This window comes from Limulus polyphemus, unplaced genomic scaffold, assembly GCF_000517525.1.
Source record: "Limulus polyphemus unplaced genomic scaffold, Limulus_polyphemus-2.1.2 Scaffold3008, whole genome shotgun sequence".
Lineage (NCBI taxonomy): Eukaryota > Metazoa > Arthropoda > Merostomata > Xiphosura > Limulidae > Limulus > Limulus polyphemus.
The window spans coordinates 58,541-82,095 of NW_013668618.1; the positions used below are offsets into that span (position 1 = coordinate 58,541).

Consider the following 23,555-nt stretch of genomic DNA (forward strand, 5'->3'; position numbering starts at 1 on the left):
CACACAGTGTCACTCCTGCTGAATATATCAGAATTGTTTTAACTTGTAGTGTACGGTGTCACTCCAGCTGAAAATATCAGAATTGTTTTAACTTGTAGTGTACGGTGTCACTCCAGCTGAAAATATCAGAATTGTTTTACAACTTGTAACACACAGTGACGAACTAGATCAACACTTTGCACCAACCCTGTATTGTCAAGTGTATTATAATGTCAAGGTATTACTTTGTAACGCTCGGAGATGATGGCAAGAAAAGTGTGTAATTAGATGACATCTTAAGTTTCTGGTAAATTTCATAGTTACATTGTAAAAAGCAGGCATTAAATATGCTGCTTTGTATTGTTCTTGTGTTTTTAGTTTATGCTGTCTATATTAATGGGATTTAAGTATTGTTCGTAATCATTAAAACATAATATTTCATAGTTTATTCCCATATAATCGTTCAAATGGATTTTGTTTACTTACTCATATTTAATTGCAGATAACTCAAGACTCGTATAATACAAACAGTCTCTCTCGTGCTTTAGTTTCCACCTTATTGTCTGCCACGACACATTCCAAGCGAATTGGGTTCCTTTTTGACTCCACCTTGACTGCCTTCCTTATGATGGGAAATTTATCTGTTGTAAGTATTGTGAAACATTTATTACTTGTTTCAGCCAGTATCTAGAAAATGTCTTTAATTTGGTAAGAACTATATAGCAGAGCGTGATATTTATCCTGTAGACATGAAACATTGATGAAATGAAGCTAGAAATTTAGATGTTGATAAGATTTTAATGTTGTTCATTTTCTGCCTTATAAAACTAATTTACACAAGAAGCACTTGCACACTAATTAATCATTGTGTTGTAGTTAGTTCAATGCAATACACACCACTTTAACACTGTGTTCCATTCAATGTTCTGATCAGCACTTCTCTTTGACTTTTCTACGTAATTAGTTTTCAGTTATAAAAAGCTTTATGAAGTATATAGAAAACTGTTATTAATGTATGTAGTTGTCTGTGTACCAGCATACTTGGTTGATGTTAAATTTTGTTGTGTTCTAGGGTTTGAAGAGCCATGCTGTGACCATGTTCGAAGTTGGGAAACTTGCAGATGAGTCTTTAGATAGTTTTATTGCTGAGCTAGAAAAGGTGAGTTGATTACAACAGGTAGAGGACCTTGAAGCAGTGAACTGTTTATATATCATAACCACCACTGATCGTTTCGATTAAGTAAGCTCTCGTTGCCCATCCAGATGCTCGATATGCTGATATCTAACATAAGGGTGGGTTAGGGTGATACTAATGTTTAAGTAAAATATTATTTAATCTGTTTAACCATCTAGTACCCTTATTTATTGAATTATTTTAATATCATTAGTATTTTCCTTTTGCAAGGCAGTCGAATATTTGTACGAGTGTAGTAGTAGTAATTCTTTAAATGTAAACAGGATCTCTTTAGTATGGCTACTTAGCAAGAACTAAAATCATGATATGACTATAAACTTTGTGAATTTTTTTTCTTCCTAGGTTGCTGATGTTGGTGAAGGAGAGGCTCGGAGATATTTTGACCATGCTCTTACGTTACGTAACACAATTCTGTTCCTTCGCTATAACCAAGGATTGGTATGTTCAGCAGGTGGTGAACAAGATGACATCACGAGTAACTCCAGTGGAAGTACAAGTGGCCTTGGCTTAGATCTTATTCGCTGTGAAAGCCTGCAAACCCTTGATCTGGAGACGTGTGGCCGGTTATTGAACAAGAATTATGCGTGAGGGATATAATGATTCATTCAGTGTGATAATTGTCTGTATATTATCTTAATAAGACGTGAACTAAAATGAGAGAAATTTTATCATTCCTTGCTTAGTTAGGACTTCTTTTGAACAAGTCTAGGAAGTAGAATTCTCTAAGTATCTGTTTGCCTGAAAGAACTATCTTGAATGACATTAAAACATAAATTATGTTATTGGTCAAAATGCTATGTATTGTTATACACATGACTAAACAGAACTAATTGTTTCAGCACCATTTGAAGCCTAAGATGAGAAACAATAAACAATATCACTAACCTTTACATAAAGTTTAGCAACAATAAACAATATCACTAACCTTTACATCAAGGTTAGCAACAATAAACAATATCACTAACCTTTACATCAAAGTTAAGAACAATAAACAATATCACTAACCTTTACATCAAGGTTAAGAACAATAAACAATATCACTAACCTTTACATCAAGGTTAGCAACAATAAACAATATCACTAACCTTTACATCAAGGTAGCAACAATAAACAATATCACTAACCTTTACATCAAGGTAGCAACAATAAACAATATCACTAACCTTTACATCAAGGTAGCAACAATAAACAATATCACTAACCTTTACATCAAGGTTAGCAACAATAAACAATATCACTAACCTTTACATCAAGGTAGCAACAATAAACAATATCACTAACCTTTACATCAAGGTTAGCAACAATAAACAATATCACTAACCTTTACATCAAGGTTAGCAACAATAAACAATATCACTAACCTTTACATCAAGGTTAGCAACAATAAACAATATCACTAACCTTTACATCAAGGTTAAGAACAATAAACGATATCACTAACCTTTACATGAAGGTAGCAACAATAAACAATATCACTAACCTTTACATCAAGGTTAAGAACAATTAACAATATCACTAACCTTTACATCAAAACAATCACATTCAGTGAGAAACGAGGCATTCATAGGTACTTGTTTTTTTGTGATGACTGTAGAATATAATACAGGTAGAATAGATTTTGAATGAGAAATATTGTTTTTAAGTATTAGATTTGTCACAAATTTGGTATTTTTTTTCTAATTGAACTAATAGAACAACATTATATTTGCATACCTTGAAGAAGGAGGATTATTTGAGACATGAATGACTGTTTATTATGAAAAATATAAATGTCAATTTTTTTTAATTACTTAAATTTCAATAACCTGTTTTTTTTTCCTTTCTAGTTAAACTGTTGTTCTCAATGTATTCTAGGTTGTTAGTTTCAATGGCCCCACTGAGCAATGAGATTCGACCCGTAACAAGCTGTATTCCTCCTCATCTAGGTCCTGCCATTCCTGAGGTAAGGAAATTACCATGGTTTTTACTTTCTTTAGATTTTATAAAGTACAGCTTACTAAAATTCATTGTTTTTAAATGTTCCTATTAAATGAAAAGATGATAGAATACTTGTTTAATTAAGAAATATGTTTTAACAGGTAGCAGAATAAGAATTCCTGTCAATTCTCTTAAAGTGCTCTTTTTTAAGATAAAAATTACAAAAAAAGACTATTAATTTTGAATACAAGGATATCTGTTACTGGCTGTCAAACAGTTCAAAACCAAAATTCCCTGAAAATCGCTCACATAGGCCTTGACATACCCTGAAATTCCACCCAAGAACCCCCCCCCCAAAAAATCAATATACTAAAAAACCTTATAAATACAACTTCAAGACTTTGCTCAACTGAGTACATAGATGAAAAAATTGACTTTATAAAGCATTCCTTCATTCACATCAAAACATTTCCACACAACCACCAGAACAAAAACTTCAAAACTCGAAACACAAAATTGATGCTAATTCACCAGATGAGAACACAACATTACACTGCAGTTTACCATTTATCACTGAAATCATTTCAAAAATAATCAACACTTGAAGAAAACTTTTCATTAAACATAAAATTTCTGTTCACTTCAAATTCACTCAAAAAACTAGCCTTAAACTAAAATCATTACAAAATATCAACGTTATTTATAAAATAATGAGATATAACTGTCCAATTTCCCTGAACATAATAAAAAAAAACCTCCCATGTTTACCACCATTGTAACTTAAAAAACAACAACAATATATCTGTACAAAACTGTAATTTTAAACAAAGAACCAAACATCAACAAACACAAAATAAAGGAAGCTATCTTAATTTATCAAACCAACACCCCAGGATACCAAGATACTTTACTAAGCTGTAAAGCAATTTCTGGTCATGTGACCTCTTTGTTCCATACTGTATATATATTCCTGTGTCTATGTAAACTACTTGTACCCGATGATGACATAATATTATTGAAACATTGTACTTTATAATAAAGTTTTCTTCATTACCCATTCAAGCCATCTCCAAACTTTTATTAACTGATGTTTACATGCCAAATTGACATTGTTTCATATGTAAAGTTTAGCAGCCTTTAACACCTTGAAACAACAAAGCAATATTACACTTGTAAAGTTGTGTAATCTTTTGATCACAGGCTAGTTTCAATGTATGTAATAGATATTTATTTTCTAACTGTTTGTATACCTGTATTTATCTGTTTTCTTAGACAGGTTTCAATGTATGTAATAGATATTTATTTTCTAACTGTTTGTAAACCTGTATTTATCTTTTTTCTTAGACAGGTTTCGATGTATGTAATAGATATTTATTTTCTAACTGTTTGTAAACCTATATTTATCTCTTTTTTTTTTTTTAAGCTGTTTTTGATGTATGTAATAGATTTTTTTATTTTCTACCCATTTATAAACCTGTATTTTGTCATCAGCTAATTGCATCATGAACGACTTGTATGTGTGTATTTTGTTATCAGCTAATTGCATAATATGGATGACTAACTGTTATCTACAAGGACACGTTACATTCAGACACAGCGTGTTATTAACACATTCTTCTACTGACAGACAAAAGTTGTTTTGATTACTGTCCAGCATACACTTAGTGAACTGTATAATCCTTGATGATTTCTTTGTTTATAAAATATGTGTTTGAAACTTTTATTGCTCTTGTGTTGTTTTATGAAAAAGTCAATTAAGCCATACTAGGAAGCTCAAACAGAACTCAAAGATTTTTTTAATCCTTTGTTTTGGGTTCAGGTCAGCTCTGTTTGGTTCCAACTTTTCGTCTACACCCTAACCAAAAGTGGACCACCAACCATGCTTCTTGTGAAGGGTACAAGGTTAAGGGTCCTTCCTAGAGTTTTCCAGGTCGGTTTTGTATAGAAGTTGCTTCTTAGAGTATTTGAGGTTTATTTCCTGATTAAGTACATTTTTCACAATGAATTGTTTAATTTTGTTTGACTTACTAACCAGTAGTAGCTATTATTATCATTCTTTAACATGATGATCATACTGCTGTTCAACAGATCTATACTTATTTGATCTGACAATCAGCTGCTGATCTTACTGTTTATCATTTCACAGGATAACCAGTTTTCACCCAGAAGATTCTTAATGTAAAATGTATATTGTAGTTAACTCACAGGATAACCAGTTTTCACCCGGTAGATTCTTAATGTCAAATGTGTATTTTACTTAACTCACAGGATAACCAGTTTTCACCTGGTAGATTCTTAATGTCAAATGTGTATTTTACTTAACTCACAGGATAACCAGTTTTCACCCGGTAGATTCTTAATGTAAAATGTGTATTTTACTTAACTCACAGGATAACCAGTTTTCACCCGGTAGATTCTTAATGTAAAATGTGTATTGTAGTTAACTCACAGGATAACCAGTTTTCACCCGGTAGATTCTTAATGTAAAATGTGTATTTTACTTAACTCACAGGATAACCAGTTTTCACCTGGTAGATTCTTAATGTCAAATGTGTATTTTACTTAACTCACAGGATAACCAGTTTTCACCCGGTAGATTCTTAATGTAAAATGTATATTGTAGTTAACTCAATGTTAGTTACTTTACTGACCAAAGGATCACTATTTATTTACCTCATTGATCAGCTACTGACCAGTAGATCTTTCAGAGTGTATTGGTTATCATTATTTAATCAGATAATTAACCAAAAGAGTTTTTTTCACGTTGCAACTGTTTTAAAATATAACACACCCACTTCCAGTGTTACAAGAATGTGGTGGTCTAATCATAGTAATGTAGCATTTAAGTTTAAACACATTTACTTTGTTTGATACAGTTAATTAGGAACTTGCATATTACGTTTTTCTAAATTTTATGCTTCATCTTGAAAAAACTGAAACCAGTGTGTAAGTTGTTTTTAACTTCCTGTTCAGGCTTATGACAAGATATTAGTGACCACTTGGGGTCATGACCCTGGAACTGTTCCAACTTCTAATGCCCTAACAACACTGAATGATGCTCTTTATCATTCTGCTGTGTTAATTCAGGTACGTTATTAATAACTCATTAATATAATTTTAATTCTATTTATACCGTACTTCACAGTACGTACATATTTTTCGAGATAACACTTGTATATTATACAAATTTTTATTTCTTTATTTGAGGTTATGAATAATGTGAGGTTAATTAATTCCTTATAGGTGTGTAAAGTCAACCATTGGTGATTTATACTAAGTACGAACTTAATGAGGAAACTATTAACAAGTCATATCTATTTCTGAGAAATGTACCTCATAGTTATTTTGTTTTCTAACTAGGCACAAGGGACCAGAGGTGAATTTTCTTATGTTTCATTCCCCTTTGATTCTGATATTGAACATACCAACTCTCCAGGTGGGTTTACTGATTTAATGGATGTTCTTTTATATGTACACTTTTCTAGGTAGTTTTGTTGGGTTAATGTAGTGATAGTGTTTTATATATACACTTTTCTAGGTAGTTTTGTTGGGTTAATGTAGTTATAGTGTTTTATATGTACACTTTTCTAGGTAGTTTTGTTGGGTTAATGTAGTGATAGTGTTTTATATGTACACTTTTCTAGGTAGTTTTGTTGGGTTAATGTAGTGATAGTGTTTTATATGTACACTTTTCTAGGTAGTTTTGTTGGGTTAATGTAGTGATAGTGTTTTATATGTACACTTTTCTAGGTAGTTTTGTTGGGTTAATGTAGTGATAGTGTCTTATATGTACACTTTTCTAGTTATTTTTTGGGGTTAATGTAGTGATAATGTTTAGATTGTTGTAGTGGGCCAGATTAGTTTGTGTGTTAAGATTACTACAGTGGCTCAGATTTTTGTATATGTTAAGATTGCTACAGTAGATCAGATTATTGTAAACACATACAATAATCTGATCTACTGTGAAAACCTAAACACATACAATAATCTGATCTACTGTGAAAACCTAAACACATACAATAATCTGATCTACTGTAGCAACCTAAACACAAGGTTTTCACAGTAGATCAGATTAGTGCTGTGTGGCTGGTATAAAGTGTCATGTAAAATAAAACAGATGATCAGAATATAAAATTTTTATCTTTTTTTAGTGAATTATCCATACCATAAATCTTGCTGGTGGACTTTTTATTTTTGTTTTTCAAAAATCAAATGTTATGTATTTCTTAGTTATCTGACAATTAATCTTATTAACAATTCTTTTTCAATCCAAATATTATAGTTTTGTATAATTATGGGATGGATTTGATCCAAATGTTATAGTTTTCTAAATTCAGAGGGAGGATTTAATCTAAATGTTATACTTTTGTATATACATATGGTGGATTTGACCCAAATATTACAGTTTTCAAAATTCAGGAGGGAGTATTTAATCCAAATGTTATAGTTTTGTACATTCATGGGATGGATCTGATCCAAATGTTATAATTTTCTATATTCATGAAGTGGACTTGATCCAAATTTTGGTAATTAATTAACTTAGAATGATATTACTTACCCACATTTGTACAGGTAAATTCATGTGTTGTATATACCTGGTCTATAGGAAAGTTCTCAAGTGACCACATGGAGCATCATAACACCATCAGACTACTTGCCCAGGAAATAGATTTGAAGCATGGCTGTGGCTACATTACGATGATGAGATTAACCAGCTCTGTTAGCCAAACTCTAATTGCTGATAGCTCCTCTACGTTCCTCAACTTGTGTGGGAACTCTTCAGAGGTTTTTTCTACAAACATTTACCAGCCAGAAGCAAGTTCTATCTCAACCCTACCGGTCAACGGAATCACGAGCAAGGATTCTGAAGAGCTCCTGGTATCTGAGCTGGAGAGACTTGATGTTGTAGATTCAGTTTCTTGTAGTTCAGACAACATCTACTCTTCGAATACAACTGATGACCCACAAAAAGATGCCGAAGATGAAACTACTAGGAAAGAGGACCAATTCCAAGAGAAAGATTGGGTCATACTTGATTGTAGCTTTGGAATTCCCTTGTTTGATGGAAGATTAAATCAAGATGTCTGCCATAAGATAGTGAAGCATGGGCTGTGTAATCCACAGAGGTAAGCAACATAAGTCTAGAACCAAACTGTATAAATCAGCAAAACAACTTATAATACCACAGAGGTAAGAATTTTAGGTTGAGACATGAACTCTCTAAACCAGTAGCTTCCAACTGCTGGAAATTTCAGCCGTTTGCAAGATGGTTGGAAAAGTAATTGTGTTTTACAATATAGCTATTGAAGTACATTGTTTTACCATGGGAAGTTAGTATTATATAAAGCAGCCTATAAAATTTAGGGATCGGAACTAGCTGGTCCTTGGAAAAAGGTTGCGAACCACTGGTCTAAACAATGTAGTTAGATAACTGAACTATATAAACAACAGTGTAGTTACATATTTGAACTGTAAACAACAGCATAGGTGCATATACAAACTGTAAACAACAGCATAGGTGCATATACAAACTGTAAACAACAGCATAGGTGCATATACAAACTGTAAACAACAGCATAGGTGCATATACATACTGTAAACAACAGCATAGGTGCATATACAAACTGTAAACAACAGCATAGTTACATACACAAACTGTAAACAACAGCATAGGTGCATACACAAACTGTAAACTACAGCATAGTTACATACACAAACTGTAAACTACAGCATAGCTACATACACAAACTGTAAACTACATCATAGTTACATACACAAACTGTAAACAACGGCATAGGTGCATACACAAACTGTAAACAACAGCATAGTTACATACACAAACTGTAAACTACAGCATAGGTGCATACACAAACTGTAAACAACAGCATAGGTTCATACACAAACTGTAAACAACAAGATAGTTACATACACAAACTGTAAACAACAAGATAGTTACATACACAAAGTGTAAACAACAAGATAGTTACATACACAAAGTGTAAACAACAAGATAGTTACATACACAAAGTGTAAACAACAAGATAGTTCCAAATGAATGTATATATTAAGCATGAGGCAAACAGAGAAAAAAAAATCATTGCTACTCTTACCATTGTTTCCTCTTTTGTATGGTTGATATTAACATGTTGTTGACTGTTTATCTAGCCTCAAGAACCTGACTCGTTCCAGCCGCAAACTGTGCCTTAGGTTGTTGGAGTTTATATCTAACTATCAGGTGGGGAAGGTTTTTACACACAAACAACTGTATTATTAAGTATTTTCTGTGTCTTGCTGAGTGCAACTGTAAGTGATATAATCAGGCACACAAATATATAGCTTATGGAAAGTCAAGTATATTTACAAATGGAAGTTCACATAAAGTACAGAAGGTGAAATAAACCTGTGGTTTAGTTGCATGGATGGAGATTGGAAATTAAGTGTTATATAGTTTACAAAGTCAAGTATATTTATGAATGGAAGTTCACATGAAGTATAGAAGGTGAAATAAACTTGTGGTTTAGTTGGATGGATGGAGATTAAGTGTTATATAGCTTACGGAAAGTCAAGTATATTTACAAATGGAAGTTCACATAAAGTGTAGAAGGTGAAATAAACCTGTGGTTTAGTTGGATGGATGGAGATTAAGTGTTATATAGTTTACGGAAAGTCAAGTACATTTACGAATGGAAGTTCACATAAAGTATAGAAGGTGAAATAAACCTGTGGTTTAGTTGGATGGATGGAAATTAAGTGTTATATAGTTTACGGAAAGTCAAGTATATTTACAAATGGAAGTTCACATAAAGTGTAGAAGGTGAAATAAACCTGTGGTTTAGTTGGATGGATGGAGATTAAGTGTTATATAGTTTACGGAAAGTCATGTATATTTACAAATGGAAGTTCACATAAAGTGTAGAAGGTGAAATAAACCTGTGGTTTAGTTGGATGGATGGAGATTAAGAGTGTATTGATATGGTTGAATGAATATAAATGATAATTAAATGTACTTATATGGTTGAATGAATATAAATGATAATTAAATGTAGTTATATGGTTGAATGAATATAAATGATAATTAAATGTAGTTATATGGTTGACTGGATATTAAAGTAATGATAAATGGAGTTAATATGATAGAATGGATGGACAAATTAATATCATTACAAGAATGAGCATAGGGGATAGTAACACTGAATTTTAACCTAAGGCTAGTGCAGCTTTGCTTGGTGTTATTTAGATTATTGTTAAGTAGGCTATTTAAGACTGGTGCTAACTTTGTTTTGTTTAGATTATTGTTAAGTAGGCTATTTAAGACTGGTGCTAACTTTGTTTTGTTTAGATTATTGTTAAGTAGGCTATTTAAGACTGGTGCTAACTTTGTTTTGTTTAGATTATTGTTAAGTAGGCTAGTTAAGACTAGTGCTAACATTGCTTGGTTTTATTTACATGATTGTTATATAGGCCAGTAGTATAATTATGTTCTTTGTTTGTATAAGTCCTTGATATTCATATTACTTTGTTTCTAAAGGAAGTAAAGGTTTGTCCAGATGGTAAAAACTTTGTGTTCCCACCGACCCGGCCTGGTGTGGAATTAGAGCTTCCTTTTCCCACTCAGAACTTACTGTTTTTCAATGGACAATTGACCGTGTGGGATGGAAGGTAAATGATGCCATTCTGTAGTGGAAACAAGTGCCAAGGCCAGCTCTCGGTAGTGTACAAGCTTGGACTTACCCGATCATTGATTCTACTTCTCCTGAACAGTGATATTGAGCTAGAGCTGTCAATTTTCACAAAATAAGCTGTATATCTACTTGTAAAGATCTACCTGGTACATATCTTCTAGGTGTGGACGTAACAGATGTACTAAGGTTCATTCATTTTAAAACTAGTTTTACACAAGACTGGTTTTATAAACAGCTGACACCAGTATTAATTGATCACCTGATACATTTTAAAACTAGTTATAGACAAGACTGGTTTTATAAACAGCTGATACCAGTATTAGTTGATCACCTGATACATTTTAAAACTAGTTATAGACAAGACTGGTTTTATAAACAGCTGATACCAGTATCAGCTGTTTATAAAACCAGTCTTGTGTAAAACTAGTCTTAAAATGTATCAGATGATCAACTAATACTGGTTCAGCTGTTTATAAAACAAGTCTTGTGTAGAACTAGTTTTAAAATGTATCAGGTGATCAACTAATACTGGTGTCAGCTGTTTATAAAACCAGTCTTGTCTATAACTAGTTTTACACAAGACTGTTTCAGCTGTTTATAAAACCAGTCTTGTCTAACTAGTTTTAAAATCTATCAGGTGATCAACTAATACTGGTTCAGCTGTTTATAAAACAAGTCTTGTGTATAACTAGTTTTAAAATGTATCAGGTGATCAACTAATACTGGTTCAGCTGTTTATAAAACCAGTCTTGTCTAACTAGTTTTAAAATCTATCAGGTGATCAACTAATACTGGTGTCAGCTGTTTATAAAACCAGTCTTGTCTATAACTAGTTTTAAAATGTATCAGGTGATCAACTAATACTGGTTCAGCTGTTTATAAAACAAGTCTTGTGTAGAACTAGTTTTAAAATGTATCAGGTGATCAACTAAACCAGTATTAGTTGATCATCTGATACATTTTAAGACTAGTTTTACACAAGACTGGTTTTATAAACAGTTATACAAAGGTTATTTCTTCCTTTATTACTAACAGTTATATATCCCGGGAATGAAATTAAACAAAACTACAACAGTATACATTTAATATCATTGTCGTAGATAATTGGAAAACCGAACTACAGTGCTAAAAATTGACCGATTTTAATATAGTCACACATTCTATATCATTGATATCTGTTGTGGTCGTAGATTGTTTAGCTATCTATCTATATATGTAGTTCTTCTCTTTTAAGTACAACAATCTTATATTTAACTTCTAGTTAAAAAGATACAGTTTTAAAGTCTTCATCTTTGGGTACAGTGTAAGACAGCTATCACCAAATTAACAACTATTTAATTAAGGTTATCTGCAGCTGTAAACTAGGGGACAAGCTTATGTTCATCTTTTTATTAGCATATTTGTGTTACCCAATATGAAAAGTAGGGGAACTCTTACTTGAAGATGAAAAGGACAAAGTTTTCCATATAAAATAAAAGACTTGTTCTGATTTTTTTTCAGTTTGAGACCATTTTTTTTCTCTCCGTGTAAGTTTTATTTTTTTAAGTATTCGGAAATCTTTGATAATAAGAGGAACGGCTATTTCCTCAGAATGAGTAGGATACAGTTCAACAAAAACAGGAACGATGTTATTAATGTAAAATGTGTTGTTCCTTTCTTTTGAATTGCATTGTTAATCGTACATTGTGATGCGAGTCAGAAGAGAAATCAGAGTAAAACAACTACGATTTGCCTTACCTTGTAACAGTTCTATGTTTCTAGTTCGGAGGAGTTGAGCACATTACATGAAAGATACAACCTGGGTCATGTGTTTTTTAGTTAGTGATCTTGTAACTTGTGTGTTAAAATGAGGAATTGCTTATACTTTGTAAAAACGTAGCAGCAGCAGGTAGAGTTTAGTTCTCTAGTCAGGTGATTGGCATAAACACTGGAGCCGTTTTATAAATTGTTTGTATAAAGATTTAAAGTTAGGATTCATATTAATCGTAGTGTAATGAATATTAAGGTGAAAACATCACTTCTCTTATCACAAACGTGCTACCTTTGTTTCTAATAAAATGTGTGCCACGTTAAAAAATGTAAATTTTTCTAAGTGAAAAATAAAGATAGAATATATGATACATCGTGTGTGTGTAGTAAACCGTTTCTATTTGGACATGGAGAAATAATGGGAAATATTAGTATTGTTACGTCTCCGTTTGTTAATTGATTTTCCGTAACTTCGTTTCGACGAAACTTTAGCGACACAAGTCCTTACTTAATAAAACTGGTTTATTCTTTCTGAATATAACTTTACCGATACACTTATTTTCAACAGTCGCTCTTTTACAAACGTTTAAACAACGAACGTTAACTTCAACAATACTTCCTGACTGCAGTTCAATTACTCACTACCTACACACACACTATTCCCGTCACGTTGTCACCCTCTTATATATACCAGACTACCCTATATCTAGTAATCTCCCGACAATTCACGAAGGTACAAGATATTTCCAGAAAGCAGGGCGCGTGACACTAGTCACGTGACCTTGCTCACGCAACAGTATAACTATCACATCTATTCAGTTGCTGATTATCGAACAAAGCTGAATAAAGTATACATCTCGCAGTTCGTCTCGAGTTATATTTGAAGTTAGGCCTAACTTTAGTTACAGAGTTTATGTTGAAAAGAATCAAATTAAGCTGACAAGTGAATGTGGAAACGTCTCGGAAAATAAGAAATAAATAAATTAATTGTTATATGGACTGGATCTCGCATTTATAACACATTACAAAAAATAAGCATAACTTATTACAACAGCCGCACGAGGCCGATTCCTATACTAAGAATACAGCAGTAGTACAGCGAGACGTAATAGCTTACTGTAAGCGATACAAATACTTGATGGCAAGAGATTACAATGACTTAATGTACCTGTTAAAGCGGTATTACAGTTAGTTTCTTCGGAATAACTAATCATGCAGAAAAAAAAAAGTATTTAGGACATATTTCAGTACATAATTACCGATATAAACATCTACTAGGCTGAGAGCTAAGCGTGGCGTAGTGAGTGAGAGAAAAAATATAATGCTCCTCACTTTGAGGCTGTTGATACTTTGGTGGGAGGTGGAGTGCGAAATTTAAATAAGAACAAAAAGTCAAATAGAAAGTTTTTCATTTAAGTCGTTATTCAACAACAACTTCGTATTTAATTAGTGGAAGTTGAATAGACAGTTTCTAACTTTATGATGGGAGAAGATACTTTATGGTTTTACAACTACTGGAAAGTGTAAGAAATTTGTCACGATGCAAGGAATTATCAGCCCGTTCTTCTTCAATTTTGGACAAGAAAGCAGCCACTAGAGTTCGCTACGAAGTTAACATATCAGTCTATCAACACTGTGTATAACGTTAAATTTAGGTCTTCAGATCTGTAGCTTCGGTTGAAAAACTCCGGCTGTATGTCTGCAAGTGTGTGTCCCTATTAGCACAAAACTGATGTTTTATTTATAGAGAGGTTGGATAGTTACTTTCTAATAACAGCTTACATACTTCTATGTAACGAGGTGAAACCGGAGAAGGTTTACAAGATACAACTTCAATACGTCCTTAGCATGGAGACCGGTAGTTCAAGAACGTTATCATGCAAGAAGTACACCGAGGTACACCCCCCCCCCTCTTTCCTGGTTATTAAGAGGGTTACGATGTTTTAGTTATGATATTTACGAGTTTAAGTACATTGTGTGAAAAGATCTGATCAAGCAACTTGTAAGTATATCTTCATTCTTAAAATAAAAAATTCTCAAAAAACATGCAAATTTTAATCGGCTACATTTTAAAGAATTTCTGTATTTTAATTTAAAAGAACTTGGTACAAAGACTCAAACACGAAACATCAATACAACAGAAAGTAGAATCAAAACACTCAAAAATCTTCAGTTTCATCTGCATCTTCGCTTGAATCTATACCGACTTCTTCGTAATCTTTCTCCAAAGCAGCCATATCCTCCCGAGCTTCCGAAAATTCCCCTTCCTCCATCCCCTCTCCTACGTACCAGTGAACGAAGGCTCTTTTAGCATACATAAGGTCGAACTTGTGGTCGAGGCGAGCCCACGCCTCGGCGATAGCAGTCGTGTTGGAGAGCATGCAGACGGCACGCTGGACTTTAGCTAGATCTCCCCCCGGCACGACCGTGGGGGGTTGGTAGTTGATGCCCACCTGCGAGAAGTAGAGGAATAAAGAAATGCTTAAACCGTAAAACAAATATTTGCATTATTAAATATTAATAGTATTTTATTTGGAAATGAGAAATCTTTAGTGATTTTAAGTTAACTGAATGTTAAATTACACTACCTCTAATCACATTTGGTGCCGACGAGGCCTTTCGTACACTACTAGGGCTTAACAAGAACTTCAGACATAGTTTAGTAGTTTACAATAGTTAAGGAATATGTAGAAGAGCTTAGCATTTAAAGTATTGTGTAGGTTTATTAAAATACAAGATTGTTTTTAACGCCACGACATTAGTATTAGGAGTAAGAACTCAACAGCTGTGTTTATATTAATTAAACAAAGAGTTAAGTCACCTTGAATCCCGTTGGACACCAGTCTACAAATTGTATCGTTCTCTTTGACTTTATGGCAGCGATGGCTGCATTCACATCCTTGGGCACCACATCACCCCTATACAACATGCAACAGGCCATATACTTTCCGTGACGAGGGTCGCACTTCACCATTTGGTTTATAGGTTCGAAACACGAGTTGGTGATTTCCGAAACAGATAGCTGTTCATGGTAGGCCTTTTCAGCAGATATTATTGGAGCATAAGTTACAAGTGGAAAGTGGATTCTATGGAATATAGATCAGAAATGAGTCGCAATAAAAAGTTCAGGTCATAATCCAAGAAAAACTTAAGATTAATTGAAGCTAATTATCCCAAAATCTAAAGTTCATAGAACATTCACGTTATTTGTAGACTTAATTTAATAGTTGGTGTTCTTATAAAACTTAGTGCTTACTGGACAATAATTCTTACAAAGACTGCAGTTTTTGTTGTTGTTTTAAGATTTAATTTCCTGTTTACAGCTACACGCCATTGTGGAGATTAAGTTTATAAAACTATATTTGTATAATATAAAACAACTAATGTTACAGATCTTGAGTATTAACATTTAATAATAAAATTAGATTTTCTTACCGAGGGTAAGGTACAAGGTTAGTCTGAAATTCGTTCAGGTCCACGTTCAAAGCGCCATCAAATCTAAGAGAAGCCGTTATGGAAGAGACGATCTGGCTTATCAACCGGTTTAGGTTACTGTAAGATGGTCTTCCGATGTCCAGATTTCTTCGACAGATGTCATAAATGGCTTCGTTATCAACCATGAAGGCACAGTCCGAGTGCTCGAGAGTCGTATGCGTCGTTAGAATTGCATTGTAAGGTTCCACAACTGCCGTCGAAACCTACGAGAGATTTGTGTAAAACCTTTCCCTCCATTTTAAACATTTATTTTGTTATCCCAAGAGAGGTCAGGGAATAAAAGTGCTTACAAGTAACAAAAAAGTGTGAAAGAAGTTACCTGGGGAGCTGGGTATACAGAGAACTCCAGCTTAGACTTCTTCCCGTAATCGACAGAGAGCCTTTCCATCAAGAGAGAAGTAAATCCCGATCCAGTTCCTCCACCAAAGCTATGGAACAAGAGGAATCCCTGAAGACCCTGGCAATTTTCAGAAAGTTTTCGAATCCTGTCCAAAACTAAATCAACAATCTCCTTCCCCACAGAGTAATGGCCTCGAGCATAGTTGTTGGCTGCGTCCTCTTTACCAGTGATCAGTTGTTCAGGATGATAGAGTCTACGGTATTTGCCTGTCCTGACCGAATCTGTATTTATGCACCACAACAAGTATTCTATTCAATGATTCTTCATTAACACAACAGTAATATTTAGTCAACTACACTAATTTTAAACAAGACTTACATCTAGTGGAAGTGTTCAAGAATGAACACAGAATTTACAATTACCAAATGATACTAAAATGTTAATTTTCGGGTTTTCCATTATTTTATGATATGCAAAGTTTACTGTACTTGTGTACTTAAGACCACCGTTCTAAACCAATAAAATCGCCCTACAGTTCCAGAGTTGTGGTTCTACTTATAGCTAGAGATGTTGCAAGTTTCTGTACTACTTTCCACTAACCGACAACTGATGGCTCCAGATCCACGAAAACAGCACGTGGCACACGTTTGGATGCACTTGTCTCGCTGAAGAAAGTACTGAAAGAGTCATTGGTGTCATCAGCAAAAACTTCGCCGTCTTCAGAAATTCCGTGTTCCAGACAGTAAAGTTCCCAGCACGAGTTCCCAATTTGGACACCAGCTTGTCCAATATGAATACTTATACACTCGCGCTACAGAGAAAGTGAACAATCGTTAACTGTCGAAAAACCTATTAACGTGGTATAGATTACATTTTATTGTCATCACTAAATATTCATTGCAAATGATTGAAATATCTTTAAAATATTAATACAAAAAACAGTAATCTATTTTCTCACATTCCAATCTTTCGGCGCTATTAAATTCTTACATTCAGAAAACAATACTTACCATTTTAGATCAATACAACTACCCAATCAGAATTAGTCTATCCAAAACAGCGTAAACCTAAACTACAATAGCGCAACCTCGAACAAAGTATTTATATTACTGTCTTTCACGCATGCTCATATCACTAGTTTTCTTACACGCTTATAGAACGAGACTGAAGCATTATTACTTTAAAGGGGTGATTACTAATAACGTGTGTGTTTAAAACTTCGTTTATTCTTTGAAAATACACATAATATTTTCCACAGTTGAGACTGGCGTCTGACGTATAACATAAAATATAATATTGAAACTTTGTTATTTATCGTTATTGTGTTATCCTTTAATTGCCGTGTTTCAGGATATTTTTCAGCGTTTACTTATATCGTGTTTTTGTGAAAAAGAACAAATAACAAATAGGTCCAGATAGTAAAATATCTCATACAATAAAAAAAACACAAAATCGAGTTAATTTTAAAGCGATACATTTACTTTTTTTGTAGTACATGCTACTTAAGTATCATGAAAAAATTTCATGATACTGTGTACAAGAACTTTCGCTGCTCTGTTCAGCATGGCATTTCACAAAACATTTTCTAAGGCAGCGAAAGTTGAGACAGAATTTATACAGTTCGTATGACCCGAATAATTCAGTCTTCGTATTCCACCTATCTCCGCTATAACATAAATCGTTAATTGTGTGACAGAGGGCGCTGAGTTATTCGAGTTAATTAAGCATCTTCGAAAGATACACTGTTCACTCGAACAGCTAAGAATAGTGTTTAGTTACTTAAGAAGTCGGAATTCGTTGATGAGTTCACATGTTGGTTTAAAAATTACCTTTTTATGTACAATCAGGTGAGAAAATTTCCAATTTCTTCAAAAATGTTTATAAATACGTTATTTTAATTATAAGTTTTGGAGGAAAGCCAAAAAGATTTATTATTACACATAAAGTCTACAAAATAATAATAATTAGACTGCTTACTAAGGCTTCATTGCTCTCCATTTTAAATTTTATTAAAACTGCCTTGTGCTAGTAGACGTAACTAAGTTAAGAACTGTCGAATAAGGTAATACAGTTTAAAAAGATTTGCTTCTGTCTACCTATTGTCCAACCGCCCCCAGTGGCACAGCAGTATGTCTACGGACATACAACGCTAGAAACCGGGTTTCGATACACGTAGTGGGCAGAGCTCAGATAACCCTTTGTGTATCTTTGTGCTTAACTACAAACAAACAAACTTGTCCAACCTACCTATGCTAAACGTAATGAGATCACGAATTGTCAAATCAGTTAAAGAATTTTAAAAAGGCTTACTTCTCTCCGTTCTTGTCAAAATTGACTAAACTAGATATAATTAGGCCTAGAATGGTCAAATCAGATTATAAAGTTTAAAAAGGCTTAGCTTAACTTCTTGTCAAAACTACCCATATTAGGCATAACATGGTGTAGAATGGTCAAATTAGGTTATACAGTTTAAAAACGACATACATCTTTCCGCCTCTTGTCCAGCCTCCAGGAACGTCGAGAGCCAGCACGGACCCCGGGGCAAACTTCCTCCCCTTTCTCTCGCTCTCTCTTTTAACATTTTCAAGAATTTATTAAAAAAAAGATCCTAAATTAGGACAGCAACGAGCTCATAAACCAGACAAAATCATAGCAGCAGCAGTTTTAACCTCACTGTATAAGCATAAAAACGTTAATAAAATAACAACAAATATATATTAAATCAATAAAGTAACAACAAATATATATTAAGTCAATAAAGTAACAACAAATATATATTAAGTCAATAAAGTAACAACAAATATATATTAAATCAATAAAGTAACAACAAATATATATTAAATCAATAAAGTAACAACAAATATATATTAAATCTATAAAGTAACAACAAATATATATTAAATCTATAAAGTAACAACAAATATATATTAAATCTATAAAGTAACAACAAATATATATTAAATCCATAAAGTAACAACAAATATCTATTAAATCTATAAAGCAACAAATACATATTAATTATTACTCAAATTATTATTTCAGTCGTTTTTAATGTATCAAGCGTCTATATGCAAAGAAAATCCAAAAACTATGGTTTTTATCGTTAAATGAAGATATAACCTAAAGATGCTTTGCGGGCTTTACGGCATAACCGGGCTTCATTCGCCCGGGCCCCTGGGCAGTTGCCCCCTTTGTCCCCCCTCCCCTGTCGGCGGGCCTGCCAGCCTCCTAGACTAGATGAAATGAGGTCAAGAATAGCCAAATCAGATTATACAATTCAAAAAGGATTAGCATAAAACTCTAAGGGCCCCTATCATGATCCACAAAGGCCTCTATATACCGATAAAGCTCCTCCATAATCACCCCATAGGCTACAGCTACCCCAAGGAGGGTCTGTACCTACCCCCCTCCAAAAAAAAAACTGATATACAATTTCAGATGGGACTATATAGATAAGGATTTTTTTTGGTGTATATAACAATATTGAACCTTGTCAGCTAGTCTAGATTAGCTGAATGAGACCATGGAGTACCACCTGGGAGAACAAGATGGAGGTGGTATCTGTGGCAATGACGTTTGACATGGTCAACTGAGACAGATTGCAGGAAATGAGGAAGCTGGCAGCATATGTAACTGATACCTCCATATGGATGTCACTCCAGAATGGAGGACCAGAGTGTATACTATAGTTGTGAGCTGCAGGGGCATTTCTGAGTGAATTGTCCTTATCTTGTCACACAACAAGATAGAAATAACCCTCCATCCTGAAAAACTGCAAAGTAGATGCAAGAGTTCTGGTAGAAAGCAATAGATGTTGTCTTGTAGGCTCCTGAAAACTAATGGAGTCCGAGTTGCATCTGAGAGTTCCAACTTGGCAGAGCACAAAAAATAGTTTGTTCAAAAAAAGGTGTGGTGATTAGTCCACCTCTTTCATGGCTGGGTGGTGCTTGTTAAAATACACAATTGGACAGTGGAGTCCCTGGTTGACACAGGACTTTAGTGGATATGATCTCATCTCAGTGAACTCATATCGATCTGGCAAATGGTGGTATGCTAGATGGGAATGGATAGGCATGTCTCTGACCATGCCAAGACTACATGAATCCTAGAAAAAAGTCATCATTGCAAACCTCGGTTGTGGCATTGACTCCTCAGGATGGGCATATTGCATAAACTGTATTCTAACATTGCCTGAGTAACAGGTCAATAGTTTTGGTGGGAAATCTATCTAATCTTGTCCATGGTTTACTATGGACAAGGTTGAGTACATTAGCGCCATGTAACATGGCTGTCGTATTAGAGTAAGGAGCCTCAAGGGGAGGTGAAAATACTAGTTGCTTACGTTTCACCACGGCCAAAATCGAACCCTCGGTTACTAGTGCATCTGAGGATTGTAGCAGTAACGTAGACTCGATAGAGTGGCAGAGTGACTTCCTGGTTGTGTACGCCATTGTATTTGTGGGACTGGACAAGTGATTAGACAGAACTACAGTTACTCACTTGGGTAATTTTACGGTGTTTAATTTATTTTTTGATCTTGAGTAAAGGCTTAATTATGTTTTTGTAGTGCATGTTTTCTCCATCAAAGGGTATTTCGATGTGTTTTTATTATATGAAATAATTACTTTTGCTGTACTCTGATCTGTAATGCCAAATGGTTTTATTTTGTGTTCATCTATTTTAAAGGGTTATTGTCATTTTTTTAAGCGTCCCTTCCTAAAGAGAACACGAATTTCTTTGTTAAAGGATATTTTTGTTTGTAGTGTTGTGTGATATTGTTAGCAACTCTTTTATAAAGGGCGTAAGTGAACTTTGTTAAAGGGTTATATTTATATATATATTTCATTGTTAAAGGGCTCCTTTGCCGGTACTGTGTAGTGTGTTCGACTACACCTCCCTAAAGGAAGTGTATGAGCTGAGAAAAGCCCCCAGTAGCACAGCGGCATGTCTACGGACTTACAATGCTAGAATACGGGTTTCGATACCCATGGTGGGCAGAGCACAGATAGCCCATTGTGTAGCTTTGTGCTTAATTACAAACAAAGCTGAGAAAATATTCTATTTTATTGTTTTGTAAATGTAATACTTGTTACTGGTGTTGAGCAAGTGGCCAAATGGTGAGATAAACTATTACGATTTCTGAAGCGACGTGTGATTAGAATTTGATTTTTTTTAGTTTGAAATTAGGGATGGCCTGGAAATATAAAAGGGAAGAAATGTAATATGTAAATTTTTCTTTCGGTTCGGTTTGATGCATGTACGATTTTATCATTAGACATACCCTCTTACAAGGAAGTTACATGTTACTTCACTGTAATGTATTGAGACTGGTGGCTCCCATTTCTGTCAGTGAATTGGGTAATAGCTCGGATCTTCCACATCCTTGTGCTCGAACACGTTCGTATGGCTCTAGGTCACGTGTGCGAGGATAGTGGCATGAACAACTTGGCTTTGTTATCTTTTTGTTATTGTTTTGTATTTAAAACCAAGTTCTTTCCTGTTACCCCTATCAAAACCGCAAAGGTGACATGATGTCATCCTTGTGGTCATGATTTGTTTTCTCACACTTAAAATACTTAAGATAATTGTATGATATTTGATATATATATATATGTCCCCGATAAGAGAGCGATAAGTTCACGCTAAATTCGGGGATCGATTTCCCGCGGTGGACACCGCAGATAGTTCAATGTGACTTTTTCTCTAAAAACAAACAAACAATTGATACATATTTTCTATATAATATATAATTTGTTCTTGAAAAGAATTATATAATTGAGTGTAATATTCATATCATATTTTAAGTATTGAATTTTCGGAAATTTTGTTTTGAAACACTGTTTTTACAACATATTGACAAATACTTAGAGTTTCTGCTTTTAATTATTTAAATATAATCAACAGGGGTATTTTTTCAATAAAATTATAATTGTCGACTTGTGTCTGCGTTATTCTATAACTAGTAACGGCATTTTGTCTCTTACGTTCATACAAACCCTTATATACACAGAAAGAAAACATTGAAACATATGAAAGAAAGAAATGACACAGGAATTTTTTAAGAATATCATTGATCAGAAAGTTTCATTTTATGTATCTGAATAGGTCTAACATGTTTTATTTTAATCAATTATTTCTTTATGTGTAGCCGAGAAAATAGTTTAAAACACGAACGTGGAGTAAAAATGTTGACCTGTAGAAATAGGCCTATAATGATATAGGCAGTACTGTACTAACCATGTTTTGATAAAACTCAATTTCTATGAATAATTAGTTTGTTTTCGATAATTAAAGTACTCGTAGTTGTTGATGTTGTTTTAATAATAATAAATTTACTAGTACAAACACAAATAAATGAGCTTTTCTGTCATCTGAATAGTTTACCATTGCAGAACTCTTAGCTAACCCTACTTTAAGTATTCTCACATAAGAATATTCCTGTAGTTTTAAAACAGCTATAATATAACAGAAAAAGATTATCACGAATTCAAACGTCAACAAAAGAAACTATAAATAAATCCATGTTTGTTGCTTCTTCTTAAGTTTTATAAACTTCACATTAGAATCCTTGGTTCTCTACTCTGTGATGTTGTACTAATCTATTATATTATAAATCATATACTAATACTCAGTTAAGTGTTATTTAATTTATAAAGACATAAATAAGAATGTTTTTTTTTATCCAAACATTGGTTCTATCAATTTCAGAAGCTAACATTTATTATTTACTGACCAGTCCACATACTGTGGTATCATAAATGCCACTCAAGACAATATACCATGTTTAGTGTTACAGTAATGGTGAAGTTGTTACTACAATGTACGATATGGCGATGTTTAGTGTTACAGTTTCACATTTTTTAACTTGATTATATCATAGATAGAGATGTTTTCACAGAGTTTAAATATGTCTAGAACAAATTTAACTCTCACTGTTGTTGCCACATACATGTAACACACCACACATAACCTTTGTTTTCCTTAAAAGTGTGATATTAACCAGATAAATTTAGGGTATTCACCCTCAAATTTGACCAATCTCATCTTTCAGATAAATGGTGAAATATTACGACACTCGTCTTTTATATTTTCCTACCTTGTGTAAGTACATCATAGATAATTGTTCTCCTGTAGGTTCCTACCTTGTGTAAGTACATCAATATAAAAGACGAGTGTCGTAATATTTCACCATTTATCT

The 23,555-nt window shown here is 33.6% G+C and overlaps 2 protein-coding genes across 2 annotated transcripts in view; one reads left to right on the top strand and one right to left on the bottom strand.

The window, feature by feature from the left end:
- Window positions 1–11,264, top strand: part of LOC106468435 (protein FAM91A1-like) — a 23,925-nt gene extending 12,661 nt beyond the window's left edge. Inside the window, 10 exon segments of the mRNA XM_022396772.1 lie at window positions 424–625; window positions 1,052–1,138; window positions 1,517–1,758; window positions 3,029–3,116; window positions 4,911–5,021; window positions 6,065–6,178; window positions 6,452–6,527; window positions 7,698–8,217; window positions 9,257–9,326; window positions 10,620–11,264. Coding sequence (XP_022252480.1) covers window positions 424–625; window positions 1,052–1,138; window positions 1,517–1,758; window positions 3,029–3,116; window positions 4,911–5,021; window positions 6,065–6,178; window positions 6,452–6,527; window positions 7,698–8,217; window positions 9,257–9,326; window positions 10,620–10,754 — 1,645 coding nt within the window. The 3' untranslated portion in view covers window positions 10,755–11,264.
- A 3,344-nt stretch (window positions 11,265–14,608) lies between these two features.
- On the bottom strand, window positions 14,609–17,424 carry LOC106468436 (tubulin alpha-8 chain-like). The gene is made up of 6 exons (XM_022396773.1): window positions 17,368–17,424; window positions 16,958–17,168; window positions 16,337–16,638; window positions 15,958–16,220; window positions 15,344–15,608; window positions 14,609–14,975 (listed from the first exon to the last, which is right to left on the bottom strand). Exons 1-6 carry the CDS (start codon window positions 17,368–17,370, stop codon window positions 14,682–14,684), a joined length of 1,338 nt encoding a protein of 445 aa, XP_022252481.1. The 5' UTR covers window positions 17,371–17,424; the 3' UTR covers window positions 14,609–14,681.
- Between the last annotated feature and the right edge of the window lie 6,131 nt (window positions 17,425–23,555).